The sequence below is a fragment of the Bufo gargarizans genome, chromosome 1 (genome assembly GCF_014858855.1).
Source record: "Bufo gargarizans isolate SCDJY-AF-19 chromosome 1, ASM1485885v1, whole genome shotgun sequence".
In the NCBI taxonomy this organism is placed as follows: Eukaryota; Metazoa; Chordata; class Amphibia; order Anura; family Bufonidae; genus Bufo; species Bufo gargarizans.
The window spans coordinates 637,185,047-637,210,121 of record NC_058080.1 but is presented as its reverse complement, the minus strand read 5'-3'; the positions used below and the strand labels follow the sequence as shown (position 1 = coordinate 637,210,121).

The window sequence follows — 25,075 nt, the reverse complement described above, 5'->3', positions numbered from 1 at the left end:
ATTGATCAGCTAAAGCGATCTTTCTTTGTTTAATTTTACCCGACGTTCAGTCATTTTGGTTACAATCGTCCATGTTGGTTAGCTTCAGGCTAATGTGTAGGGGTACCTGTAGTATACATGTAATATGCACGTGGCTGCCTAAATACAGACTAAAAGACACATGCCAATCCTTTTCATTACAGGACGGACGACTAACAGTTGCTCCAGAAAACCATCTGGTGGATCTTCCTAACTTGAACTTTCTGAAACAACGTGGGGCCGTATTCCTCAATGCCTATACGAACTCTCCAATTTGCTGTCCTTCCCGTGCAGGTATGACAGTAAATAGACCATAGCAGAGCGTATCATTATATAACATAAATTACTAGCACGGTAAATGCAGACCGTTTTATACATGTGATGAGTTTTTTCTGCTTTGTCTATTGTTTGCAGCTTGTGTGAAGCATGGCAACAAAAATAGTATTTTATTTCACTCTTTATGAATGTAAAACACAGTAAAATATGCAAATATACAGTTTGTGTTTGCGCAGATTCTTCCTGAGTTTATAACTGAATATTCAGGGAGAGTCTTTAATACTGACGCATTGTGTGAACTGTTCCTTAGTATCTGTAAAGAGTACAATGTATGCATCGACGGGGCGTACACAGTGTTGTTAAGTAGAAAAGTGTTTGAAAAAGTCAATAAAAGAGTCATTTGGATTCTGAAATGCGGCAAAGTCTTTTAAACATGAAAACTTATTGCAGGGGACAAGAAGTCAGAAAATGTGGACTAGGGAAAAAGTATGGCCTCTTGCACACGATCATATGTATTTTGCAGTCCGCAAAAAATACGAATGACGTCCGTGTGCTTTCTGTACTTTGCATAAAGGAACAGCTGGACCCTAATAGAACAGTCCTATCCTTGTCTGTAATGCAGACAATAATAGGACATGTTCTATTTTTTTTGCCAAACGGAATGGACACGGAGTAACTTCAGTTTTTCTTGCGGACCAAATTGAAATGAATGGTTCCGTATACGGCCCGCAAAAAAAACGGAATGGACACGGTAGGAAAATACTTTCATGTTCAAGAGGCCTATATCAAATTTGGTCATTAAAGGGGTTGTACAGTGCTTGTATTACAACTGGTCGTCCCATTCAAATGAACAGGAACAGCAGTTATACTTACAGTATGCCTCATGTACACGGTTCGCAAATTGCTGATCTTCAAAACACGGATGATGTACGTTAGTTTTTTTCTGGACCCATTGACTTCAATGGGTCCACGGTCCGCATTCTGCTGCCAAGAATAGGGCATGTTCTATCTTTTTGCAGAACAGACACACAGATGTGGACAGCACACGGATGACATCTGTGTGTGGTCTGTTTGTTTTTTTTGCAGACCCACAGAAGTGAATGGGTCTGTGTGCATTCCGCAAAAAATGCAGCTCAGACACGGATACAAAATACAATCGTGTGCATGAGGCCTTACACTGCACCACTGCTACAAGGGAGACGATGTGCAGTCAAACAGTGAAGAGGATGCAGAGTTAGCACGAGCACTGCAACCCCTTCAAATAGAAGATCGACAGGGTTCCTAGAAATCAGACCCCCCCTTCCCGTTGGTCTGATATAGGGGGACCCACAGAGGATAGTTTATTAATAAGATAGCACTGCACAACCCCTTTAAATATAGTGGTGTAGCTGACATGGCGAAAGACCAATTGACTGCTATAGGGCCCTGGCGCTGTACTGATCCTTCGGTTTCCAATATAGATTCCCACTGCATTTTTTCAGCAGCCACCACTAGGGAGAAGTCAGTGAAAATAAATGATTTACAGCTTCAGCAGGTGTCTATGGTAATTGTGTAAATTCTTATGCACTTTGCTCCCCCTAGTGGTGGCTGCAGGCAGGCAGGTTTATAATATACTGTGTGAAGAGAAGAATATTTCTATTTATTAATGTATTCATGCGGTTATGTGGTATAAATACAATGAGAACTGTGGTGTTCAGAATGAGCGCTTTATTTATGAAGCAATTGTTCCACTTTTTTTTACATAGAACTTGGATAAAGTGGATAAAATGACTTCCACTAAATAAAAAAATCATAAAATTGTCAGAAATCTGGGGAGTCGCACATACTAGGCTTAGTTATGATGAGGCCCTATGAGGGTGGTGTGTGCCCCTGATGGCAAACACACAGTATGATAAAATTAAATGGCATATAGTCCCATTTAATAATGTAAGTACAACTAGATTTCGGTGCAAATTGTGCAAATGTGGTTAGCCATGCTTTTGAAATGATTAGTTTCCATCGCATGTCATGAGGACACACAGAATTTCCAGACACAGCTATGACTTGCTTACCAGTCATATCTTTATGTCCATCTCGTGAAGGAAACTGCAGTTAAAGATTCTATTTAAAACTATTGTCTGTTTGTCCTCTTTTGTTTCCAGTTCTGTATTTTATGTCTTGTAGCAGCCAAATCTTATTGCTGCCGATAAGGATACCAGTTATTGGTTCTGCTTCATTCCAGCTATGTGGAGTGGTCTGTTCCCTCACCTGACACAATCCTGGAATAACTACAAGTGCCTGGATCCCGATTACCCAACATGGATGGACCTTGTAAAACAAAAGGGATATGTCACTCAGAAATTCGGCAAACAAGACTATAAAAGTGGTTCTCATTCGCTGAGGTGAGTTGGCCAATTATAGATGAAGCAGAGCTGAGTTAGTAGAAGTTTAAAAGGGTTTCCTAAGATTTTTATTTTTTTACTGATGACCTATCCTCGGGATTGGTGGGGGTTCGACAACTAGGACCCCCGTGATCGGCTGTTTTGAGAAGGCACCGGCGCCCCACCCTTCTCACAGCTCACCAAGCACAGCGCCGTACATTGCACAGCGGCTGTGCTTGGTACTGCATTCAGTCCCATTCACTTGAATAGGGCTGAGCTGCTCCTAGGCTACGTAAATGATAAATGCGTCGTCACTGGGCTAGCAAAAGCAGAGAGAAGGCCGCAGTGCTCACGGGGTGTCGGACCCCCACCAATCAGATATTGATGACCTATCTAGAGGATAGGTCATCAGTAAAAAAAAATCTCAGAAAACCCCTTGAAGAGTACACCCTCATGAGGCATATAGGCTACAGACTTTTGCTGCACTATACATTGGCAGCAAAGTAACTGATATTTAAAGGGGTTGGCCCATCTTGTGCTTTTGCTAAGATATGCCTCCCATTGTCTGATAGGTGCGGGTCCCACCTCTGGGACCCACACCTATCCTTAGGATAGAGCCCACAAAGTTGAAGAGGGAGCACCGTGCAAGTGCACTTGCCCTCCATTCATTTCTACAGGAGTTGTCAAAGTCCCATTGAAATGAAGGGGAAGCTCACTGCGCAAGCGTGGCCATTACACCATTCACTTCTATGGGGCTGACAGATATAGCCGAACCAGTGCGCTGCTATTTTTGGCATTCCCATATGAATGAATGGAGGGCGGTCATGTATGCGCAGTGCGTTCTCCGGGACTTTGAGGGCTCTGTTCTGAGCATAGGAGTCCCAGAGGTTCTATATTGCTATGCCGCCAATGTCAGATATGTCCCACCTCTTAGACCCTCAGGCATCTCTAGAACGGGGCACCCAAAACGAAGGAGAACACACCGCAAATGTGCTGCATAATCTCCACTCGCTTCTATGGAAGTTCCGAAAAGAGCCAAGCGACCGCTCCCAGCTATTTCTGGCACTTGCATAGAAGTGAATGGAGACCGCACACTGCAAATGTGGCCACCTCTCTGTTCACCTCTATGTGAATTAATGGAGGGTGGCTGCACCCTTGTTCACTTTGGGGGCTCCATTCTAGAGATAGAACTAACAATATGCCACCAATGTGTGAGATGGGCCAACTAGGGACATCCCCACTGATTAGCTGACTGAAAGGGCCACGGCACTCCAACAACCACTATTGCCGTACATTCTCTAAGGTCATATCATAGTCCCAGAAAATCCATAAGTGTTGTTCTATAAATCAGAGTGTACTAAGAATGTCAGAAGATGCAGTAATTAAAGGGATTTTCCAAATTATTTTTTTAGGGGCCAAACTGTAGGGAGACTGTTAAAATGAAAAAACAAAAACAGACCTAAACTCTCCTTCCTGAGCCCACTTCAACCCAGCGCCGTCACAACTCGGTCCTCTCTGCAGGGCTCCAGTCTTGATAATATTTTGGCCGCAGCAGTGGCGTGACTGTATACCACATGTAACAACCAGTGCACCGCTGAGACCAATGAATGGCTGCAGCCATCATGTGTTGTCAACGTCACCACTACGACTGGGAAAACAGAGCCCGGCTGAGAGAATTTGAGCGGTGCCATGGCATCTGTCAGGTAAGTAATCCTCCTGAAGTAATTTCCTGAAACTGGAAAAACCCTTTTTTTATTCACTCTATGAAAAAAGTTTTGTTGCCCCAAGATATTGCACTACTGTTGCTGCCATTCACATTTTTTTTTTCACCCGTTTTTTGTGGGACATTTTGTACTTTCTAATGGCACCATTTACGGTTACATACAATGTAGTGGGAAGTGGGGAGAAAATTCCATATGGGGTGGAATTATACATAAAAACACAATTCTGCCACAGTTTTATGGGTTTTGTTTTTACAGCGCTTCCTATGTGATAAAATGGATCTGTTAATTTCATTCTCTGGGTCAGTACGATTACAACAATACAATATATGTATAGTTTTTCTAAACTATATGTATAGTTTTTCTAAAAAACTTTAGAAAAAATGTATTATTTTTCTGTATCGGCATATTCTGACCCCTATGACATTTTTATTTTTAAGTATGTAGAGCTGAACTTTTCATTGATACCATTTTGGATGTGTATGACATTTAATCACATTCAATTTTTTTAGTGGGAGCTGAATCAACCCAAAAACGGAAAATCTGCCATTTTTACTTTTTTTGTATGCCGTTTTCTTTATGGGATAAATATCTTTATATTTTAACAGTTTCTACACACGACAATTTTTTTATTGTTTATTTTAATTTTGGGAAAAGGGGGTTGATTTAGAATTTTTATATACAGTACGGACCAAAAGTTTGGACACACCTTCTCATTCAAAGAGTTTTCTTTATTTTCATGACTATGAAAATTGTAGATTCACACTGAAGGCATCAAAACTATGAATTAACACATGTGGAATTATATACATAACAAAAAAGTGTGAAACAACTGAAAATATGTCATATTCTAGGTTCTTCAAAGTAGCCACCTTTTGCTTTGATTACTGCTTTGCACACTCTTGGCATTCTCTTGATGAGCTTCAAGAGGTAGTCACCTGAAATGGTCTTCCAACAGTCTTGTAGGAGTTCCAAGAGATGCTTAGCACTTGTTGGCCCTTTTGCCTTCACTCTGCGGTCCAGCTCACCCCAAACCATCTCGATTGGGTTCAGGTCCGGTGACTGTGGAGGCCAGGTCATCTGGTGCAGCACCCCATCACTCTCCTTCATGCTGGGGTCCTAGGTTCGAATCCGACCAAGGACTTCATATGCAATTTGTATGGGCATTGTCCACAGCACACAAAGGGTTAAGTCTAGAGCTAATTATGTTGTACAGAAGGCAACAAGGTAAATATTCAATAACCAATGACAAGCAATAAAGGGACATGTTATTCTTCTGTCCTAAGAAGTCAATAGTGATTGTGGTCTGAGTGGTAGGATCACGAGTTCTATACGGTCCTGTACAAATAGGAGAGTGCTCTCTGTCCCTCCTTCTTCCAGCTACTACTCCAGCCTTTGTTAGGGAATTCTCCTTAGTTCTACAGAAAGTGGACATGGTAAATGCCACACTGTCTCTGTCAGGTGGGCAGCTTCTGTGATGTTATCACGCTAGTCGTTATGGTTTTGTGGCAGTGCTGTCAACTTTGAGGATGGCACTTATTTGCATGGCAATCAGAGTTAGAGGATGAACATTCCCAAGACACACAGAAAATTCCTCAGAATGGCCATCAAGTAAACACTCCCATTCACATGTTTGCCATTTGACCTAAGTTCTGTACAGAGAGTGTTCACAAAGTAGCTGCCGCTGCCTTAAAGCTGAAGGAGGTATTCTGGTCACTGATTTAGATAGCTGGCTAGATAAAAGCAGAATCGGATCATCTTCTTAGAGCTCATGTAAATCTGACTGCCCAGGGCATGACAGAGCTTACGTGTCACGGTACCTCCAGTAAAAGAGGTTGCTGGAGGTCCCACTTCACCATTGGGACCTGCGACTCAATTAGGCAACGTACGTTTTGAGGTAGGGCTGCAGTAAACTATTATTTTAGAAATCGAGTATTCTATCGATTATTTTTTACGATTAATTGAGTATTCTAATAAGAAAAAATGAATTAATAGACTGTTTTCCTTTATAAAAACTCATCAGACCCCCTGCCATCAGTCCCCAACACCCTTCGTTCTCCCCCAGTGCCATCAGCTCTCTCCTCTTGTGCCATCAGCTCAGCAGGGATAGTGCACACAGTGATGTCACAGTGCAAAGATAGTGTGCTTGGTGATGTCACAGTAAAGGAAAAGTGTGCATGGTGATGTCACAGTACAGGAATAATGCACACAGTGATGTCACAGTGCAGGGATAGTGTGTTCGGTGATGTCACAGTGCAGGGATAGTGTGCTCGATGATGTCACAGTGCAGAGATAGTGTGCTCGATGATGTCACAGTGCAGGGATAGTGTGTTCAGTGATGTCACAGTGCAGAGATAGTGTGCTCGGTGATGTCACAGTGCAGAGATAGTGTGCTTGGTGATGTCACAGTGCAGGGATAGTGTGTTCAGTGATGTCACAGTGCAGGGATAGTGCGCTCAGTGATGTCACAGTGCAGGGATAGTGCGCTCGGTGATGTCACAGTGCAGGGATAGTGCACTCGGTGATGTCACAGTGCAGGGATAGTGCACTCGGTGATGTCACAGTGCAGGGATAGTGCACACAGTGATGTCACAGTGCAGGGATAGTGCGCACAGTGATGTCATGGTGAAGGGATATACCCACATCAGAGACTAAAAGGAAACAAAACCCAAACGGCCCTGAACCAGCCACTAACGACAGGGGGTGCTTTAACACCCTTTGCTGCCAATCACCAGCCCCTCTAAACAAGGCCAGTTAGCACTACTACCCCATCATCCTCTGGCCATTCTGGCACAGGTGACACAGCTCTAACTAGAAGTCCATGCTCCACCACTGGGTGGTAAACGTGTTATCATAGGGGTTCTCCATGCTGGTACACACATGGAGAGCACTAATCACCCAGTGCCCCTCCACACATGCAGCCACTTACCAGCCTTCCGCCGATAACCAGCAGCCAGCAGTTCTGATCTGTACTGCCACTCGTGCCCCGCCTCCTCCGCTTCCAGCCACGGAGCACACAGCATCGGGTCATAGTGCGCGCTTACATGCACTATGACCTGACGATGTGTCAGGATCCAGTACAGCGAGTTGCGGGCCGGCGGGTGACCACGGAGCAATAGCAGTGGAATGATCCAGCTCTCCGTAGTCAATTCTGTCAAGGGTTATCCGAGAGCCTGAGGGAAGCGTTGGCATTTCACGAATATCCTGAGTCATTGGAAGCGGCCATGTTCCTTGCTGTACGTATTGATAGATGCCTGGGGGAGAGATCTAAGGTTCCTCACTCTCAGGACATACTATCATATAAGGTGGCCGCCTCTTCCGACACTTTGGGTAGAGAGAGGCTTGAGTTTATGTCTAGTGACGAACCAATGCAGCTGGGAGGAGCTATTCCTGGACATGGTGATAAGAACTTTAGGCTTAAGAAGAGACTGCATTTTCTTTCTGGTTACAGTCAATATTTAGTAGGTGGGGGTTTTGGGGTTAGGTTAAAAAACCTCACCTAATTCTAGGGCTAGGTTACCCATGTACATTTGGCCCTCAAGAGAAATCCTTGTGTTCTGACTTTCGAGAACTATCAAGCTGACACTGTTCCATTTGTGACTCTTCTGTAGAATCATCAATAGTGATTCAAATGGTCAATGTGTCCACAATTTACTATATAAACAAGCAACCTGCTTTCCAGAGAGTGTGCCAAGAGTACGCTAATGTCTACACAAGCCTGTCTACATCTCACAACCTGGAAACTGATGGTATGATTTTCAAAAGAGGTCATTAATGCCATCTTATCCTCTAGAAGGCATACTATTAAAGTTTGCCACTTGGTGTCAAGATAATAAGATCCTGTCTCCAGTTCTTTCAGTTTTTTTTTTTTTTTTTTAGTTTCTACGAAAAGGATTCACATAGAGTCTCAAATGGAGTTGATTTGAGTATTTTTAGGAAGAAAAGTTGAAATACAGTATGCTATAAAACATTTTCTAGCTCCTGCTTTTGCAAAGTACACGTTTCATCCTGTAAATCTCCCTATCTAAGGGTTCCATCTGGATGCATTACACTGAGAAATTTGCCTAATTTTGACCTTTAGGTTACGTCTTCCTTATCTCTAAATCAAGTGATCTGCCTGGCAATGGTTAACCAGGAACAAGGGGGGTCAATCTGATCAAGTATACCTCTTGGATGTAAAGAGATCTGTCTTATGTACTTTAGGAAGCAGGAAGAATTTAGACAAGATAAAATGTAGTTCTTACAGTTTCAAGGTCCTAATCAGGGATAAAAAAGCTAGCAAAGCGAGTCTAAAAAAAGGTGGATTAAAGCTGTAATTTTGAAGTGCTTTGCCACATGGTCATCTCCCTTCACAGTTGCGAAATACTACAATTCTGCCGCAATTGTGGCATAAAATTGTCTCAAAGTTAGGCCACGTCCAGATATGTGGCAGGCATTCTGGTATTCTGTTCCAACAGAGGAACAAAATACCAGCATTGTCATATCCGGCATAGTCAGACACCGCCAAGGCCCACCAGGTTCCTTTCACTATAATGGGGTCCATTGGGTTTCTGGCAAAAATGCATAGATTCTGACGGACAAAAAAAGAAAAACGATGCAAGCAGGGCATTTTTTTTTTTTTTTTTATCTGGCAGAATGCCATTATAGTGAACAGGAACTATCGTGCTTTGGTAGTATCTGCCAGATACAGCAATTCCAGAATTCTATTCCTCTGTCGGAACAGACTACCAGCTGCATATGTGAATGTAGCCTAAGCCAACCTATAGTTGGTATAGAGCTAGACAAAAGTGTATATCCCTGCACCACATTTATCATCCAGTCTGAGCCCCTGTGATAAATCTGGTGGAGGACTATATATATATATATATATATATATATAGTACAGACCAAAAGTTTGGACACACCTTCTCATTCAAAGAGTTTTCTTTATTTTCATGACTATGAAAATTGGAGATTCACACCGAAGGCATCAAAACTATGAATTAACACATGTGGAATTATATACATAACAAAAAAGTGTGGAACAACTGAAAATATGTCATATTCTAGGTTCTTCAAAGTAGCCACCTTTTGCTTTGATTACTGCTTTGCACACTCTTGGCATTCTCTTGATGAGCTTCAAGAGGTATTCACCTGAAATGGTCTTCCAACAGTCTTGAAGGAGTTCCCAGAGATGCTTAGCCCTTGTTGGCTCTTTTGCCGTCACTCTGCGGTCCATCTCACCCCAAACCATCTCAATTGGGTTCAGGTCCAGTGACTGTGGAGGCCAGGTCATCTGGTGCTGCACCCCATCACTCTCCTTCATGGTCAAATAGCCCTTACACAGCCTGGTGGTGTGTTTGGGGTCATTGTCCTGTTGAAAAATAAATGATGGTCCAACTAAACGCAAACCGGATGGAATAGCATGCCGCTGCAAGATGCTGTGGTAGCCATGCTGGTTCAGTATGCCTTCAATTTTGAATAAATCCCCAACAGTGTCACCAGCAAAGCACCCCCACACCATCACACCTCCTCCTCCTCCATGCTTCGCGGTCAGAACCAGGCATGTAGAGTCCATCCGTTCACCTTTTCTGCGTCGCACAAAGACACGGTGGTTGGAACCAAAGATCTCAAATTTGGACTCATCAGGCCAAAGCACAGATTTCCACTGGTCTAATGTCCATTCCTTGTGTTCTTTAGCCCAAACAAGTCTCTTCTGCTTGTTGCCTGTCCTTAGCAGTGGTTTCCTAGCAGATATTCTACCATGAAGGCCTGATTCACAGTCTCCTCTTAACAGTTGTTCTAGAGATGTGTCTGCTGCTAGAACTCTGTGTGGCATTGACCTGGTCTCTAATCTGAGCTGCTGTTAACCTGCGATTTCTGAGGCTGGTGACTCGGATGAACTTATCCTCCGCAGCAGAGGTGACTCTTGGTCTTCCTTTCCTGGGGCGGTCCGCATGTGAGCCAGTTTCTTTGTAGCGCTTGATGGTTTTTGTGACTGCACTTGGGGACACTTTTAAAGTTTTCGGACTGACTGACCTTCATTTCTTAAAGTAATGATGGCCACTTGTTTTTCTTTACTTAGCTGCTTTTTTCTTGCCATAATACAAATTCTAACAATCTATTCAGTAGGACTATCAGCTGTGTATCCACCTGACTTCTCCACAATGCAACTGATGGTCCCAACCCCATTTATAAGGCAAGAAATCCCACTTATTAAACCTGACAGGGCACACCTGTGAAGTGAAAACCATTTCAGGTGACTACCTCTTGAAGCTCATCAAGAGAATGCCAAGAGGGTGCAAAGCAGTAATCAAAACAAAAGGTGGCTAGAAGAACCTAGAATATGACATATTTTCAGTTGTTTCACACTTTTTTGTTATGTATATAATTCCACATGTGTTAATTCATAGTTTTGATGCCTTCAGTGTGAATCTACAATTTTCATAGTCATGAAAATAAAGAAAACTCTTTGAATGAGAAGGTGTGTCCAAACTTTTGGTCTGTACTGTACATAACAAAAAAGTGTGAAACATAATGCGCAGCTGGAAAAACAAGAGGGGTTCAAAGGGGACGAGAGAACACCATGTTGGAACATGGAAACCACCGGTGGCTAGGTGGGAGCAAGCTGACATGTGAGATGTCAGTCGGTACTGCCCCTGGAGCCACAAAACGGGATTCCATATCCCTACAAAGCGCACACAAAGGGACATAAGTAAACCTAATTACTCTCTTAACAATTAGCTCAAGTCAAGTTGAACCTAGACAGATATATGTGCATAGTGACCTGAATAAACTGCATGCGACCCCCTAGTGCAATCATATAAACATACTTTACACAAATAACCTCTATGGCGACCGCTTGATACCCTTCCAAGTAAGTGCTAACGAGCACTATTCCCAAGAAGGATGCCGCAGTCCTGCGGTACAAAGGCGCTCCATAACCAAACTATAACGCAACCTAGGAGTCCTTCAGAATAATAAGCATCATACGACCTGTAGAAAGAGTTCAGGTAATTCTCTGTTTAGACCCGAGACCTTTTCTTGGCGGCACCTTGGACCATCTGGAGCACTCAGGGAGATCAGGAAGCGGGACACCAGTGTCCGCCGAGGGCAGCCATGATGGAATGTCCTGAGGCGTAGTGTTGAGCAGCTCCCACACCGCCGGCAGATCGCTGGGGGTCCGGATCGTGCACCTCTTGCCTTCTTTGGAGAAAGAAAGGCCGAAGGGGAAAAGCCACTTGAAAGGGATCTTGCTCAGCCGAAGTATCTCTGTGACTGGACGCAGGGCTCTTCTTTTGCTTAAAGTTGAAAGCGCGGGGTCTTGAAATAACAGGATCCTGGTCCCATCATACTGCAGGTCCCCTTTCTCTCTGGCCGCTTAAAAAATCGCTGCGGTATCTATATAGCATAAAAGTCCACAAACCACATCACGAGGGGGGTCACCCTCTTTGGGTTTAGGGTGCAGGGAACGGTGAATGCGCTGGATTGTAACAGCTGAAGCGCCTTCAGGGCCCAGAAGAGATGTGAAAATGGCGGATGCTGCTGCAGGCAGCTCTTCATGAAACACCGCACATTTTTGCGTCTGCTTCTATTTTCCTGATCTTCAATCAGGGCATAAGGGTGATCCAGGGAGGACATATACGCAGAGCTGTTGTCACCCAGTGTGCGGACATGTTCCAGGATGGCCCCTTGCGTATGTTCGAGCCGTTCGACTCTATGGCCGATATGTTTAATGTCCCCTTTAATCTCGGTGAGCTCCTGCAACACCGGTAGCAACGCCGATGAAAGCGCTTGTTGTAGGAACCCCTTAGAAATAGGCTCCGGGTCGTCTGCATGCGAACTCAGTGAACCCTCAGTAGACAGGCTGTAAGCTCTTCCGGTGTCTTCAATGCCTTCATACGGGCCTGGCAACGCCATCTTAGGTCGTACTGACACCAGAGCAGCAGTCTTCTTATTAAAGTATTTCTCCATGTCAGAGGGTCCCCGGTCTTGCTTGAGGGGTTCAGGTCTGTCTTTGGGCAAATATCTGCCAACTTTTCCCATATTTGAGAGATTAGGGTGCTAAATAGACCACTTTGTAGCGCAATGGAGAAGAGAGCTCTCCTCACATGCGGCCGGTCAGGACGCTGGTCAAGCTCCGCCCCCTATAGTAGTTATATTCTTGTGCATAGGAGGCAGTATTATAGTAGTTATATTCTTGTGCATAGGAGGCAGTATTATAGTAGTTATATTCGTGTACATAGGAGGCAGTATTATAGTAGTTATATTCTTGTACATAGGAGGCAGTATTATAGTAGTTATATTCTTGTACATAGGAGGCAGTATTATAGTAGTTATATTCTTGTACATAGAGGCAGTATTATATAAGTAACAATTATTATTTTGCACTTGGTTATATGATGGTGAACATGAAATATGCCTTTGTCCTTCATTGAGTGAATAGTTTCTTTAACACTAGAAAGACAACATTGTGGTCTCATTTTGAACGTTTGCTTTCCTTTGCTGCAGCTTCTTCTGTATTGCAGAAGAAGGTGCTGCACAGCCAGGCTGCAACCTATGTGGTATGTGCTGTGGAGATTGCCTACTGTACCCTACATAGTGGTAAGGCCACGCTTTCTCCCTCCAGCTACATACCATGCTGAGGGCAGAGTGAGGCACTGGGATATGAAGGGAATGGTAATGTTGTGTGGGAGACATGCAGTGAAAGCCTGAAGCCCTCCTCACTTTGCACACATAAAATGATAAATTTCTCATTCAAAGGGCTGTGCAGTGTCCTGTTCAACTAAATGGAACACGAAGCTCTGTAATTACCCTGCACTCTGCTCCCGTCTGATCTATGGGAACACTCAGGGAGATTTTAATGTCTTCACTTTGCAGGCGGCATCTTACCCTGTCCCTGACACAGTGGGGTAAAACCACTTTAGCCTCCCTCAGGCTATGAGACAGCTCCACCTCCACATTACTTTGCCCTGCTGCTTCGTGCTGCTCAGTCCTCCTCTCCTCTTCCGGTCAGAAAAAGGAGGAGCTGCAGCAGTAGCGCAGAAATATGTGGAGGCGGCGCCGCACACTGAACGTATTGCTGAAGAAGTCATCATCATGATGACTGCGGGTGGCGCTGAGTGGACATTATAAAGTGGTGAGCGGGGGAACAATAATTGATGCGTGGCCGCGCACCTTAGAGGGAACACTGCCTGTGTTTCGTCATCATCCGAGACGTGCTGCAATGGTCCTCCCATGTACTCATCTTGAAAGATAAGTGGTTGGGCATCAGTGCACTCAATCTCTTCCACTTCTGGGGCAGGGCTAGGTGGATGGCCCTGGGAAACCCTGCTAACAGAGTCATCAAAAAGCAGAAGAGACTGCTGCATGACTTGGGGCTGAAACTGCTTGGCTGATTTGCAAGGGGGTGAGGTGAAAGACTGATGGACATCGGCTGCAGGTGCCAACTATTGTCTTTTAGCAGGAGACTGGGTGGGAGACAATGTGAAGGAACTGGATCCACTGTCAGCAACCCAATCTACTATCGCCTGTACTTGTTCAGGCCTCACCATTCGTAGAGCCGCATTAGGCCCTACCAAATACCACTGCAGGTTCTGTCGCCTATTCGCACCTGAGGAAGGGTTTTCACTTGTGCGTGTAGCTGGCACAGATCGACCAAATCCTCTCCCTGCAACAGGAGCTCCACCAGCAGCACCACGACCTGGGCCACGTCCCTTATTTGACGCTCTCCTCATATTTCTCGAATTTAGGATCTTGCCCTAAATGGGTGTTTAATTAATAGTAGAATAGAACGACAGTATGTAAAGGGTGTATCTCACACGGCCTGACCTACTTTAGGCCTCAATTAAAGATTTCTTTGCCCAAAATGGCTATATTTCAAATGCCTGAATCAAACCCCTGTATGTAGGGGGTGTATCTCACACGGCCTGAATCAGTGTAGGCCTCAATTAAAGATTTCTTTGCACAAAATGGCTGTATTTAAAATACCTGAATCAAACCCCTGTATGTAAAAGGTGTATCTCACACGGCCTGACCCACAGTAGGCCTCAATTAAAGATTTCTTTGCCCAAAATGGCTGTATTTCAAATATCTGAATATAACCCAAATATATTAAGGGTGTATCTTACAATGACTTATGCAGCAAAGGCTGCCAAATAAACTTTTTTTGCCCAAACCCGGGTTTGTTTAATAACTCAATATGGCAGCAGTATATAACCCAGGAATTTCAAACGTCAAGATGCTGCAAGCCCTGAAATATTGTGTATTTTGCCCCAAAAAGGGTGTTTTATTAATGAAAGAATATAAGCCCTGTATATACAGGGTGTATCTCACACGGCCTGACGCACAGTAGCTATGAATTAAAGATTTGTGCACCAAATGGCGGTATTTCAAATATCTGAATCTAACCCAAATGTATAAAAGGTGTATCTCACAATGACATCTGCATCAAAGGCTGCCAACTAATTTTTTTTGGGCCCAAACGAGTGTTTGTTTAATAACTGAATTTGACAGCAATATATAAGCCTGTAATTTCACACGTGCTGATGCTGCAAGGCCTGAAAATAGTGTTTTTTGGCAAAAAAGTGTGTTTTTAAAACGCAAGAAAATGATGGGTGTATTTCTAACATAAATTGCACACTGACTAATCCAGATGTTGTATATTGCCCAAAAAGTTTTTTTTTGTAACAGAATATGAAAGCTGTATATATTAAACTTAAATTTAAAACTTGCAGATCAGGAAAATAGTGTTTTTTGGGGGCAAAAAAGTGTGTTTTTTAAAACCCCAGAAAATGATGGCTTTATTTCTAGCTTAAATTGAACACTCACTAATCCAGATGTTGTATATTGCTAAAAAAAATTGGGATTTTCAATGTCTCAAAAGTTCAGATGCAGTGCTGGTGCACTGAGCTTGCATAAAATGGCCGACCGCCGCGGCGGCCCACCTAACTGACTTATTAAAGTTTTTTTTTTTTCGGTCAATGGGCTCAGGGCGGGAAAAAATATATTGTGCTCTGCACCCACAAAACACAATGTATGTAGATCGCTGAGTTAGATTCAGATTTTGAGCAAAGACTCTCTCCTATTCTCTCCCTGAAATCACCAGCAGCATCCTCTCCCTACACTTAGCACAGCAGAGTGACGTGCAGCGCTACGTGACTCCAGCTTATATAGAGGCTGGGTCACTTGCTACACTGCCCAATCACAGCCATGCCATTAGTAGGCATGGCTGTGATGGCTTCTAAGGTCAGACAGTTAACCGCTTGTTGATTGGCTGCTCTGCAGCCTTTCAGAAAGCGCCAAGAAAGCGCCGAACACCAAACCCAAACTTTTACTGAAATGTTCTGGTTCGGGTCCGGGATCCAAAAATCCTAAAGTTCTGTACGAACCCGAACTTTACAGTTCGGGTTCGCTCAACCCTACATATAACTGCAACACACAAGGGCAAATAAGACGTAGGAATATTTCCTTGTAATAAACCCTGTTAATGGCTGTATCAAACAGCACACCCCAATAACAAGAACAGTTTGCTGGAATTACAGAGCTGTATAATGGCAATTCAGATCCCCAGTCAGTGCAGCAAGGTGTAATAGGATTGTTTCTATTACCCAGTCTGTAAACTCCCCTACTGAACCCTGTTCTGCTTCAATACTGTGGAATGATTCCTCCCTATCCTTTCCCTGAACTTCTATACAGCAAAATAAAAGTTTTAAAGTCTTTTCTACCACTGTCCCTAGCGCCTGCTGACGTCTTTCCCTGCACTGGACACTGGAAAATGGCTGAATCCAAGATGGCTGAGGCCATTTACAGGGCTGGCTGCTGATTGGCTGCATGCATGGCATTGTGTGTGATCCCTCGTTTCCAGAGTTCCTTGCTCCATGTCCTAACACGTGCAGCAGCCATTTTAGGAAAAAATGTGACTCGTGACGACGAAGCGTGAGGAAATTCAGATTCGATGCAAATCGAATTTTTCCTGAAATTTGGATCCAATTCCACTTTGTCAACTTCGATTCGCTCATCTCTAATATATAGTTTTATGGGAAAAGATTCAGTAAAACTTATATTTTATTAATCTAAATTCTTGCTCATTCTGTGCTTTGAAGTCAAGATGGTGGTCCTATGAGTGATGACAGCCTTTCCTCTGTGACTGTGTATAGAGGGATATCTGTCAATCACTGATAGGACGTCTCCTGGACTACAAAGCCCAGAATGAGCAGGAATATAAATGAATAAAATACAAGTTATACTGATTCTTTTCCTACAAAACTTGGTCGGCTCAGCTTCTCTGTTTTTCTTCTTTGCAGTGGTGTTTTTTCAACCTTGAAGTGCATTTTTGAGGGCAAAAGCATGTTCTCAGTGTGTTTTTTTTTTTTTTACATATTTTTTTTTTACTGTAAGACTGGCTTACGTGGCCCAATGGGGCAGGCAGTTGTCAAGAAGGAAGTGTTCCTTCCCGATAACTGCCCGCTTATTACCTGAAGCAGTCACCTCCACCTCCTCCAGATTAATTGTTTATGGGCAGCAGAGTGCAACTCTGCAAGTGGATGCAAACAGTCCTGCTCGTCCTCTAGGACAGGTTGCTTGCAGCCATATTGAATAACTTTTGGAGAATCCTTTTTAATGAACATGGATTTAGACTGTGGTAAAATCATAAATTTTTACTACCCTTATTGATCTCCCACTGCTGCTGTTCAACTGGACTCTCCGCACAGCCGATCACTGAAGTGGGTCACCACTGCTGCCATACCAAACCAATTCTGACATGTCAATCCCAAGACCCGGAAAGTGAGGAAGAGTGAGGACCAGAACAGTGGATGAACAGCAACAGCGTGGGATCGGTAAGATGAGTAAAGATTGTTTGTCTTTTTACCTCATGCCAACCCCATTTCCAGTTAAACAGTTCAGTTATTATTTGACTGGAATATAACTTTTTGTCTACTTTTAGTAATCGTGTTGAAGCCTGGACCAGAGATGTGCAGTTTCTCCTCAGACAAGAAGGCAGACCTGTGGCATCACTTGTTGCGAACAAGACTCAAACTCGTATTATGGAGGAGGACTGGAAAAATGTGGATCTAGCTGCCGGCTGGTTAAGAAAACAGGCAGCGAGCTCCTCACAACCGTTCATTTTATATTTGGGCTTAAACCTGCCACACCCATATCCTTCCGTAAACATGGGAGAGAATTTTGGCGCATCAACATTTTTAACTTCTCCTTACTGGCTTCAGAAAGTAAGTTTTTTTTCATCAGTCTATTGAGATGCACATGCAAACCAGATTTCATGTGATTGAAGAGGACATGTCTTTTTTAACTTGTCTGTTTTATGAAATATTTGTATTCATCATATAATAACAATCCTGTAACATCTTTTTAAGTTATGCCCTCTTGTAAATTTGACATTTTCCCTTCCCCCACGACAGCAACACAGAGAGAGAGAGGATCCACACCCAGGGACAGGAAACCTGCAGAATAAAAAGGTGGAGCCTCTCTCCCACCTCGGTGGTTTCCTGTCCCTGTAGTGGGAGACCTGCAGTTTTTCTTTCAGGTTCTTACCCATAGCATGGAAGTCCCAGAGATGCTCTGGAGGGCTATGTGGCACATACCTGCTGGGGTCTATCGCCCATATGTTGGGATAGCAGGACCCTAGGAGCCGTTGGTGGTCCGGGGCTTCCACCAGATTCTTGCGGCAGGTGCGTGTGCGCTCCTCAATGGGAGTGAGGCCACGCTGAAGCACAATAAAATGGAAACAGCCCTATGGGGTGGTGTATTCCTCCACATGTCACTAGAACCCAGAGTGAATTCAGGTTGTCCGAGCACCATTTCCCATGCATGCTGTCTGGAGGAGGAGACATTGTGAGAAGTGGACGTCACTTCCGGTAAGGCGTGCATTCCACGTGACGCACTTCCAGGTAAAGAGGCTGGATTTGTGTTCCACACATGTGGGGAAGGGGCAGGAGTAGTTAAAAGTAGATGAAATGGCAGGGAGATGCTGGCGTGTTCCATAACTGCATTCCAGCGGCATTGGATTAGCTGAGTACCCCTGCTCCCTTCTCTTGGCATGTATGTATACAGATATCTGTCTCCAATATTCCTCTCTCACATCAGTAATCCTTTAGGTGAGGAGTTGTTTCCTCCACATCAGGGTTATACTTTTGTGACTGCACTCATTTTTTCCTGCCAGACAAGTGATTTGGCCCTGAAGCATTGAAGGAGCAAAAGAGACCTGATCCGGCAGATCCCGGCACCAGTACTGGGTTAATTGGGTAAGTGCCCAATATTTGATATGTGACTAAAATGTGATATTTCTTTCTCTAGACAAGGCCTTAGAACGTTTTGGCTAAGAGAAAAAATAAAGAATGTGCATTGTGTACTTGCCCCCTATCTTCCTCATATACTAAAAAGCTATTCCAGCAGTATATAGAGAAGACAGTGGTGGAAGAATCGCCTGGGTTTCTGAAGGATATCAAATCACTTATCAGATCAGAAGTGAAGGTTTCTCTAAAGTCGTGTAAGCGGCAAAAGAGATCAGTAGAAGACTAGGGGTCAGAAGTGGATTCTTCAGCTGATAGTGAAGAGGTTTTAGGAACATACAACTCAGAAAATTCCTCTTCCTCAGAAGATGAAATGGAGGGTAGACCGTTTTTCCCAGTTGAAGACACTGACAAGTTATTGAAAGCCATTCGTTCCACTCTGGACTTAGAAGATGTTAAAGATAATAAATTAGTGGTTGATTCGGTGTTTGGGGGCCTTCAAGAGAAAGGACATAGGTGTTTTCCGTTGCATAAAAGTGTGTTAGCTCTCATTGATAGAGAATGGAAGAAACCAGACAAGAAAGCCTTCATTACTAAAGGATTTAAAAGAAAGTAGCCCCAAAAATTGATGTCGCCATATCCAAGATCTCAAAAAGGTCTTCTCTTCCCTTTGAGGATATGGGGTTCCTGAGAAACCCATTGGATAAGAAGGTTGATTCCTGTTTAAAAAGCACCTGGGAGACTGCGGCCTCCTCCTTTAGACCAAATATTGCTGCCACGGTTACAGCCAGATCCATGGGCATCTGGCTGGAGCGGTTGGAATGTCAAATTAGAGAGAAGTGTCCAAGAGAGCAGATTTTAGCCTCTTTACCTACTCTACAGAAAGCTGCTGATTTCATTGCAGATGCCTCTGTAGATTCGGTCAAGCTGGTTGCGCAGGCTTCCTCCCTATCCAAATTTGCCCGCCGAGTCCTTTGGCTAAAGAATTGCAAAGGTGGGGATTTATCCCATAACAAAGATTGTGCAGCATTCCTTGCCAAGGTCAGTTTTTGTTTTGGCCAGAGTTAGAGTCCCTCCTAGAAAAGGCTGCGGATAAGTAAAAGAGGTTTCCAGTTTTTTTTTCCTGCTTCCTCCTCAACTACCTTTTCCAGGGCCAGACATCCCTTTCGTTCCTTATCTAGATTTCAAGGTAGAGGACAATTTAACGATAAAAAACAGAACCTTAGATCTAAGGGGTCTGGGGGAAAGGGCTTCCTGTTTGGAGGTTCCTCCTCACAGCCTAAAAAAAACATCTCAGCAATGTTTCTGGTAAAAAAAAAACAGACAACTCCTTTCGCACAATTATAAATCTGAAGCAACTAAACATATATCTTCTCTTCAAGAAGATGGAGAATGTAAAATCAGCAGTTCATCTTCTGTATCCCAGATGTTTCATGGCGGTCTTGGATTTGAAAGACGCATATTACCATATCCCTATTTATCCAGTGCATCAACAGTTCCTCATAGTGGCAGTGATGATAGAGTGACGATAGAGGGAAACACTCGTCGCTGCGGATAAGTAAAAGGTTTCCAGTTTTTATTTTCTGGTTCCTCCTCAACTCCCTTTTCCAGAGCCAGACGCCCCTTTCATTCCTTATCTAGATTTCAAGGTAGAGGACAATTTAACTATAAAAAACAGAACCTTAGATCTAAGGGGTCTGGGGGAAAGGGCTTCCTGTTTGGAGGTTCCTCCTCGCAGCCTAAAAAAACATCTCAGAAATGACACCAGGAGTTTGGTTGGAGGAAGACTGAAGTTTTTCCTTCCCACATGGGAAAACGTGGCAGAAGAATGAGTCAGGAGGCTCATAGGGGAAGGATTAAAATTAGATTTTTGCGCAAGTTCTCCCCAAAAGTTTGTAGTCACAAAGGCTCACAGTTCTCCGATTATGGAAATAGAAGTCCTAAAACTGTTAGAAAAACAAGTGCTAATCCCAGTCCCGGTGGCAGAACCTGGGAAGGGGTACTACTTTCCTCTGTTTCTAGTAAAAAAAAAAAAAACAGACAACTCCTTTCGCACAATTATAAATCTGAAGCAAGTAAACATATATCTTCTCTTTAAGAAGACAGAGAATGTAAAATCAGCAGTTCATCTTCTGTATCCCAGATGTTTCATGGCGGTCTTGAATTTAAAAGACGCATGTTACCATATCCTTATTTATCCCGTTGTCAACAGTTCCTCATAGTGGCAGTGACGATAGAGTGATGATAGAGGGAAATATTTGTCACCTTTAATTTCAGGCTCTTCCATTTGGCCTCTCTATGGCCCCCAGAATGTTTACAGAGGTAGTAGCAGAAGTAGCCTCATTTATAAGGAAGGAGAACATCCTATTCCTGCCCTATTTGGACGATTTTCTAATCATAGCAAGCTCCCAGTAGGATTGTGTGAGGGCAGTTCAGAGGGTGACAAAAATTTTGGAGGATCTAGGATGGATTATAAATCTCAAAAAGGCCTGAATTGTGCCAAGGACTCATCATCGTCAAGTGTTTCTGGGTCTTCTCCTGGATTCGGTGGCGCAGAGAGTCTTCCTGACTGAGGAGAAGATATTACTCGTCCATGCACAGTTGCAAATGTTGCAATCTGCCCAAGAATTGACTGTCCGGAAAACTATGTCGGTTCTGGGGTCCCTGACCTCCTGCATTCCAGCGGTGGAATGGGCCTAAATTCATACTCTTCAACTACAGAAAGAAATACTCCTATCACTAAAGAAGACTGGGGGATCTTTGGACTCAAAGATAGTAATTTCCAAGAAAACATTAAAAGATCTGTCATGGTGGGAAGACAGCATAAAATTTGAGTCTGGGGATTCCATTAAGTTACCCCGATCCAGTACTGATAACAGACGCCAGCCCGTAGGGATGGGGAGCGCATTTTTTAGATCAGATCATTCAGGGTCAGTGGTCCGCCATGCAGAAAACATTCTCCTCAAACAGAAAAGAGCTGCTAGCTATAACACTGGCTCTGAAGACAGCATTAAAGGGTAAAATTTTACCCTTTACTCATCAAAAACATGTCAGGATAATGTCGACAATTGGTTTGTGGTAGCCTACGTAAATCATCAGGGGGAACAAGATCTGTTTCCCTCATAAGAGAAGCAGAACTGTTGTTTCAGAATGTGGAAGGGAAATTCGGTCATCTTTCTGCACTCAACATAAGGGGCCAGGAGAACTTCCAGGCAGATTTCCTGAGCCGTCATCAGTTGAGACAGGGGGAGTGGTCCCTGAACCCTTCAGTCTTCTCAGAGATGGGCAATCCATCAATTGACCTCTTTGCCACCAGAGAGAACAGAAAGGTAGAGAGATTTTGTTCTCTCAACCCAAAATAATTCCCAGAGGGAGTTGATGCCTTTCTTCAGAAATGGAACTACCCCTTGGGCTACGCCTTCCCCCGTTCCAGTTTATTCCTCTAACCCTCAAAAAGATCAGGGATGAGGGGGCAAGAATAATTATGATGGCCCCCTTCTGGCCAAGGAGAGCATGGTTCTCTCTACTGAGGTCCATGTCAGTCTGGATCCTTAGATCCTTCCGGAGATCCCAGACCTTCTGGTGCAGGGCCCAGTATGTCATCCAAGTGACAGGGGTCTGCACCTTACGGCCTGGAATTTGAGAGATCATTGCTGATTAGACATGGGTTTTCTAGTGTTTACTTTACTAAGAAGCAGGAAAGCTGTGATAGTTTCTATCTATAATAGGGTCTGGAAGAAATTCCTAGTTTTTTTCAGGGATAGAGGCAGGCACTTTGCCCTGTGAGTTTCCAATCATTCATATTCTGGAGTTTCTCCAGAAGGGGTTGTCTATGGGGTTAGCTAAGAGCACCCTTAAAGTACAGATTTTGGCCCTTTCTGCCCTCGGAGGGAAGAACTTTGCCATTGATCCAGTGAGAGTACCCAGGTTTCCCCCCTGGGATTTAAACTTAGTGTTAAATTTTTTAACTAGGGAACCCTTTAAGCCATCAATGTCCTGTTCAGTAAAGTTTCTTACCTTTAAATTAGTTCTGTTGGTAGCACTAACCTCTGCGAGGAGGTTTAGCAAAATTCAAGCTATCTCTATCAACCCTTCTTTTATGTCCATTCTAAAGGATAGAGTTATTTTTAGACCAGACCCACATTTTTTATCAAAGGTTCCTTCCAAGTGTAACAGGCTCCAAGAAATAGTTCTTCTATACTTTTTTGGTAAACCCAAAAACCAAGAGAAGAGGGGTTAACACTGCCTAGATGTGAGGAGAAGCTGTCACGGTCCCTCAGGTGACTGGTGTCAGGAGATCAGAGAGACTGGCTGAGCGTGAAGGACTCCATTTTCTCAGCTGTTGCTCAATGGTCATCAATTCTACCCTTTATAGTCTGACCCCACCCTTCTGACTATGCGGTAGATAGCTTCATTAGGGTTTGGCTGAGCTGGTGTGAGGTCGTCGCTGGTGTTCCTGTTTGTCCATCTCAACAGAAGTTAAGTGTTGCTTTTTTTGTGTTTGTTATATTCCCTGTTGTTTGTATCTGGCAGAGACTTCCATTAGTCCATTCGGGGAGGAATGGGTTGTCTCTGGTCCTTACCTTATTCCAGGACCTTATAGAGAAATCAGGGCCTAGGTTGCATAATATGAATATTTCCTACCTTCAAGGTCTATTCATATTGATAGGTAGTCAGGGCCCGGATTAGGGTTGTCTAGGAGGTGACCTGTTTCTTCCCTAGTTTCCAAGCCCAGTTCCCTTCCCTCCTGTGTTCAGTGTGTAATTTCCCTCCCACACTGATCGTGACAGAAGCCTTATGCATTATCTAGAGGCTACCAAAGATTGGGGAACGTCCTCTGCCTTTTTTTTTTCTTCTGTCACAAATAAGGGTAAGGTGGCCTCAAAAACTTCCCTGGCCAGGTGGATTAGGACTGTTATTTCTCTGGCCTATTCCTTTTCTGGGAGTCCTCTATCTCTGAAAACACATTCTACTCGTGCAGTTTCTCCCTCTTGGGCTGAGTGGGCTATCGGCTTCAACTAAATCCTGTCTCTGATCTTCTGTTTGGGAAGAAGGTTCTGGAAGCAGTTTCCCGCCCTTAAGGAAGGGGTTTCTCTGTAATATCTCTCTATGGTGCTGTCGTGGGGGAAGGGAAAGGTGATTACACTCACCGGTAATCAGATTTTCTAGACCCCATAACAGCACCCTTCCTTATTCCCTCCCTGGTGTTCACGTTTTTTCTGGTTGAGTTGTACAGGGTGTAGCAAAAAAAAAAAAGTTATTACGTGATTGGATAAACTAACCCAGGTTGGAGTCACTCTCATGCTCTGTAAACCACTGAGGTGGGAGAGAGGCTCCACTTCTTTATTCTGCTGGTTTCCTGTCCCTGGAGGCAGATCATCTATCTGTGGTGCTGTCGTAGGGTCTACAAAATCTGATTACTGGTGAGTGTAATCATCATTTTCCATACTCATTAAAGAGTTTTTTCCAGTTTGCATCAACATTTTTTATAGCAATTCATGAAGATAGCTGTCATTTACTAATGTTTTTGTATTTCTTTTACCTTTATTGACCCTATCTTCCATTCTGGTCTGTCGTCTCATGACCATGTCCATGTACCTCTTTTCTATTTCCTGTGAAGTCATGTCCATAAAGGGATAGTGATAGGGGAGTGGCTATGTAACTAGCAGGGTGGGAGGTGCTATAAACTAGCTGGGTGTTGTTAGGGGCATTGTCAGACTGTATTGGGACACATCAATTTTTGCCGAAGTGGGAAGATAAGTCTTTCCAGTATTTTGAAATCTTTATCCTTGGAGAAAATATGAGAGCTACGTCAGGTAAAGGAGAAATGCATCATGGGTTTGGTTGGAGGCAGGAACAGGAAGTGCTACATACAGGATGGAAACAAGAGTGATTTATTACATGGTGGAAATGGGCCAGGAGAGTCCAAATTGAAAAAAAAAAACATGAGGAAGTTGTACATGAGGTAAGTGTCACGACAGAGGGTAGGGATAAGTGCATCCCTAAACTCCACCCAACCCCTATCCCTGCCTACTTGCACAGCCCGTCCTAACCGACGGCGTACAACTTGACGGCAGTCCCTCGCTTAGATATGTACAGGGGCCTAAGAAGATAACAGAAGTACCGTAACAGAGTCAGACAAGCCAAAGTCAAAGCCAGGAGGTCACACAAGTACACAGGGAGCAATCCGGTAACAAAGTCAAAATACAACCCAGAATCTGAAGCCAAGAGGTCACGTCAATTCCAGGGAGGTCACAAGGTCGAAGTCAAAAACAGAGTCGAGGTCCAAAACACACAGAAGGCACAATACAAAAATGCTGGTGAGGGTAGCAAGACCATTCACAGACAACCTGTGGCCAGCAGGCTGCCTGTTTAAATAGCAGAACAAGTGGCCAGCGTCATGAGATGGCCAGCGTCACTTGACCCAAGTCCTGCCCAAACCATCTGAGTGGTGATAAATTGCGATCAGCGC

General features: G+C 43.8%; 1 protein-coding gene across 1 annotated transcript in view; it reads left to right on the top strand.

Annotated features, from left to right (window-relative positions):
• Positions 1–25,075, top strand: part of ARSK (arylsulfatase family member K) — a 142,569-nt gene that overhangs the window by 7,090 nt on the left and 110,404 nt on the right. Inside the window, exons 2-4 of the mRNA XM_044275998.1 lie at positions 183–312; positions 2,516–2,675; positions 17,301–17,583. Of these exons, the coding sequence (XP_044131933.1) occupies positions 183–312; positions 2,516–2,675; positions 17,301–17,583 (573 nt within the window). The remainder of the gene's footprint in view (positions 1–182; positions 313–2,515; positions 2,676–17,300; positions 17,584–25,075) is intronic.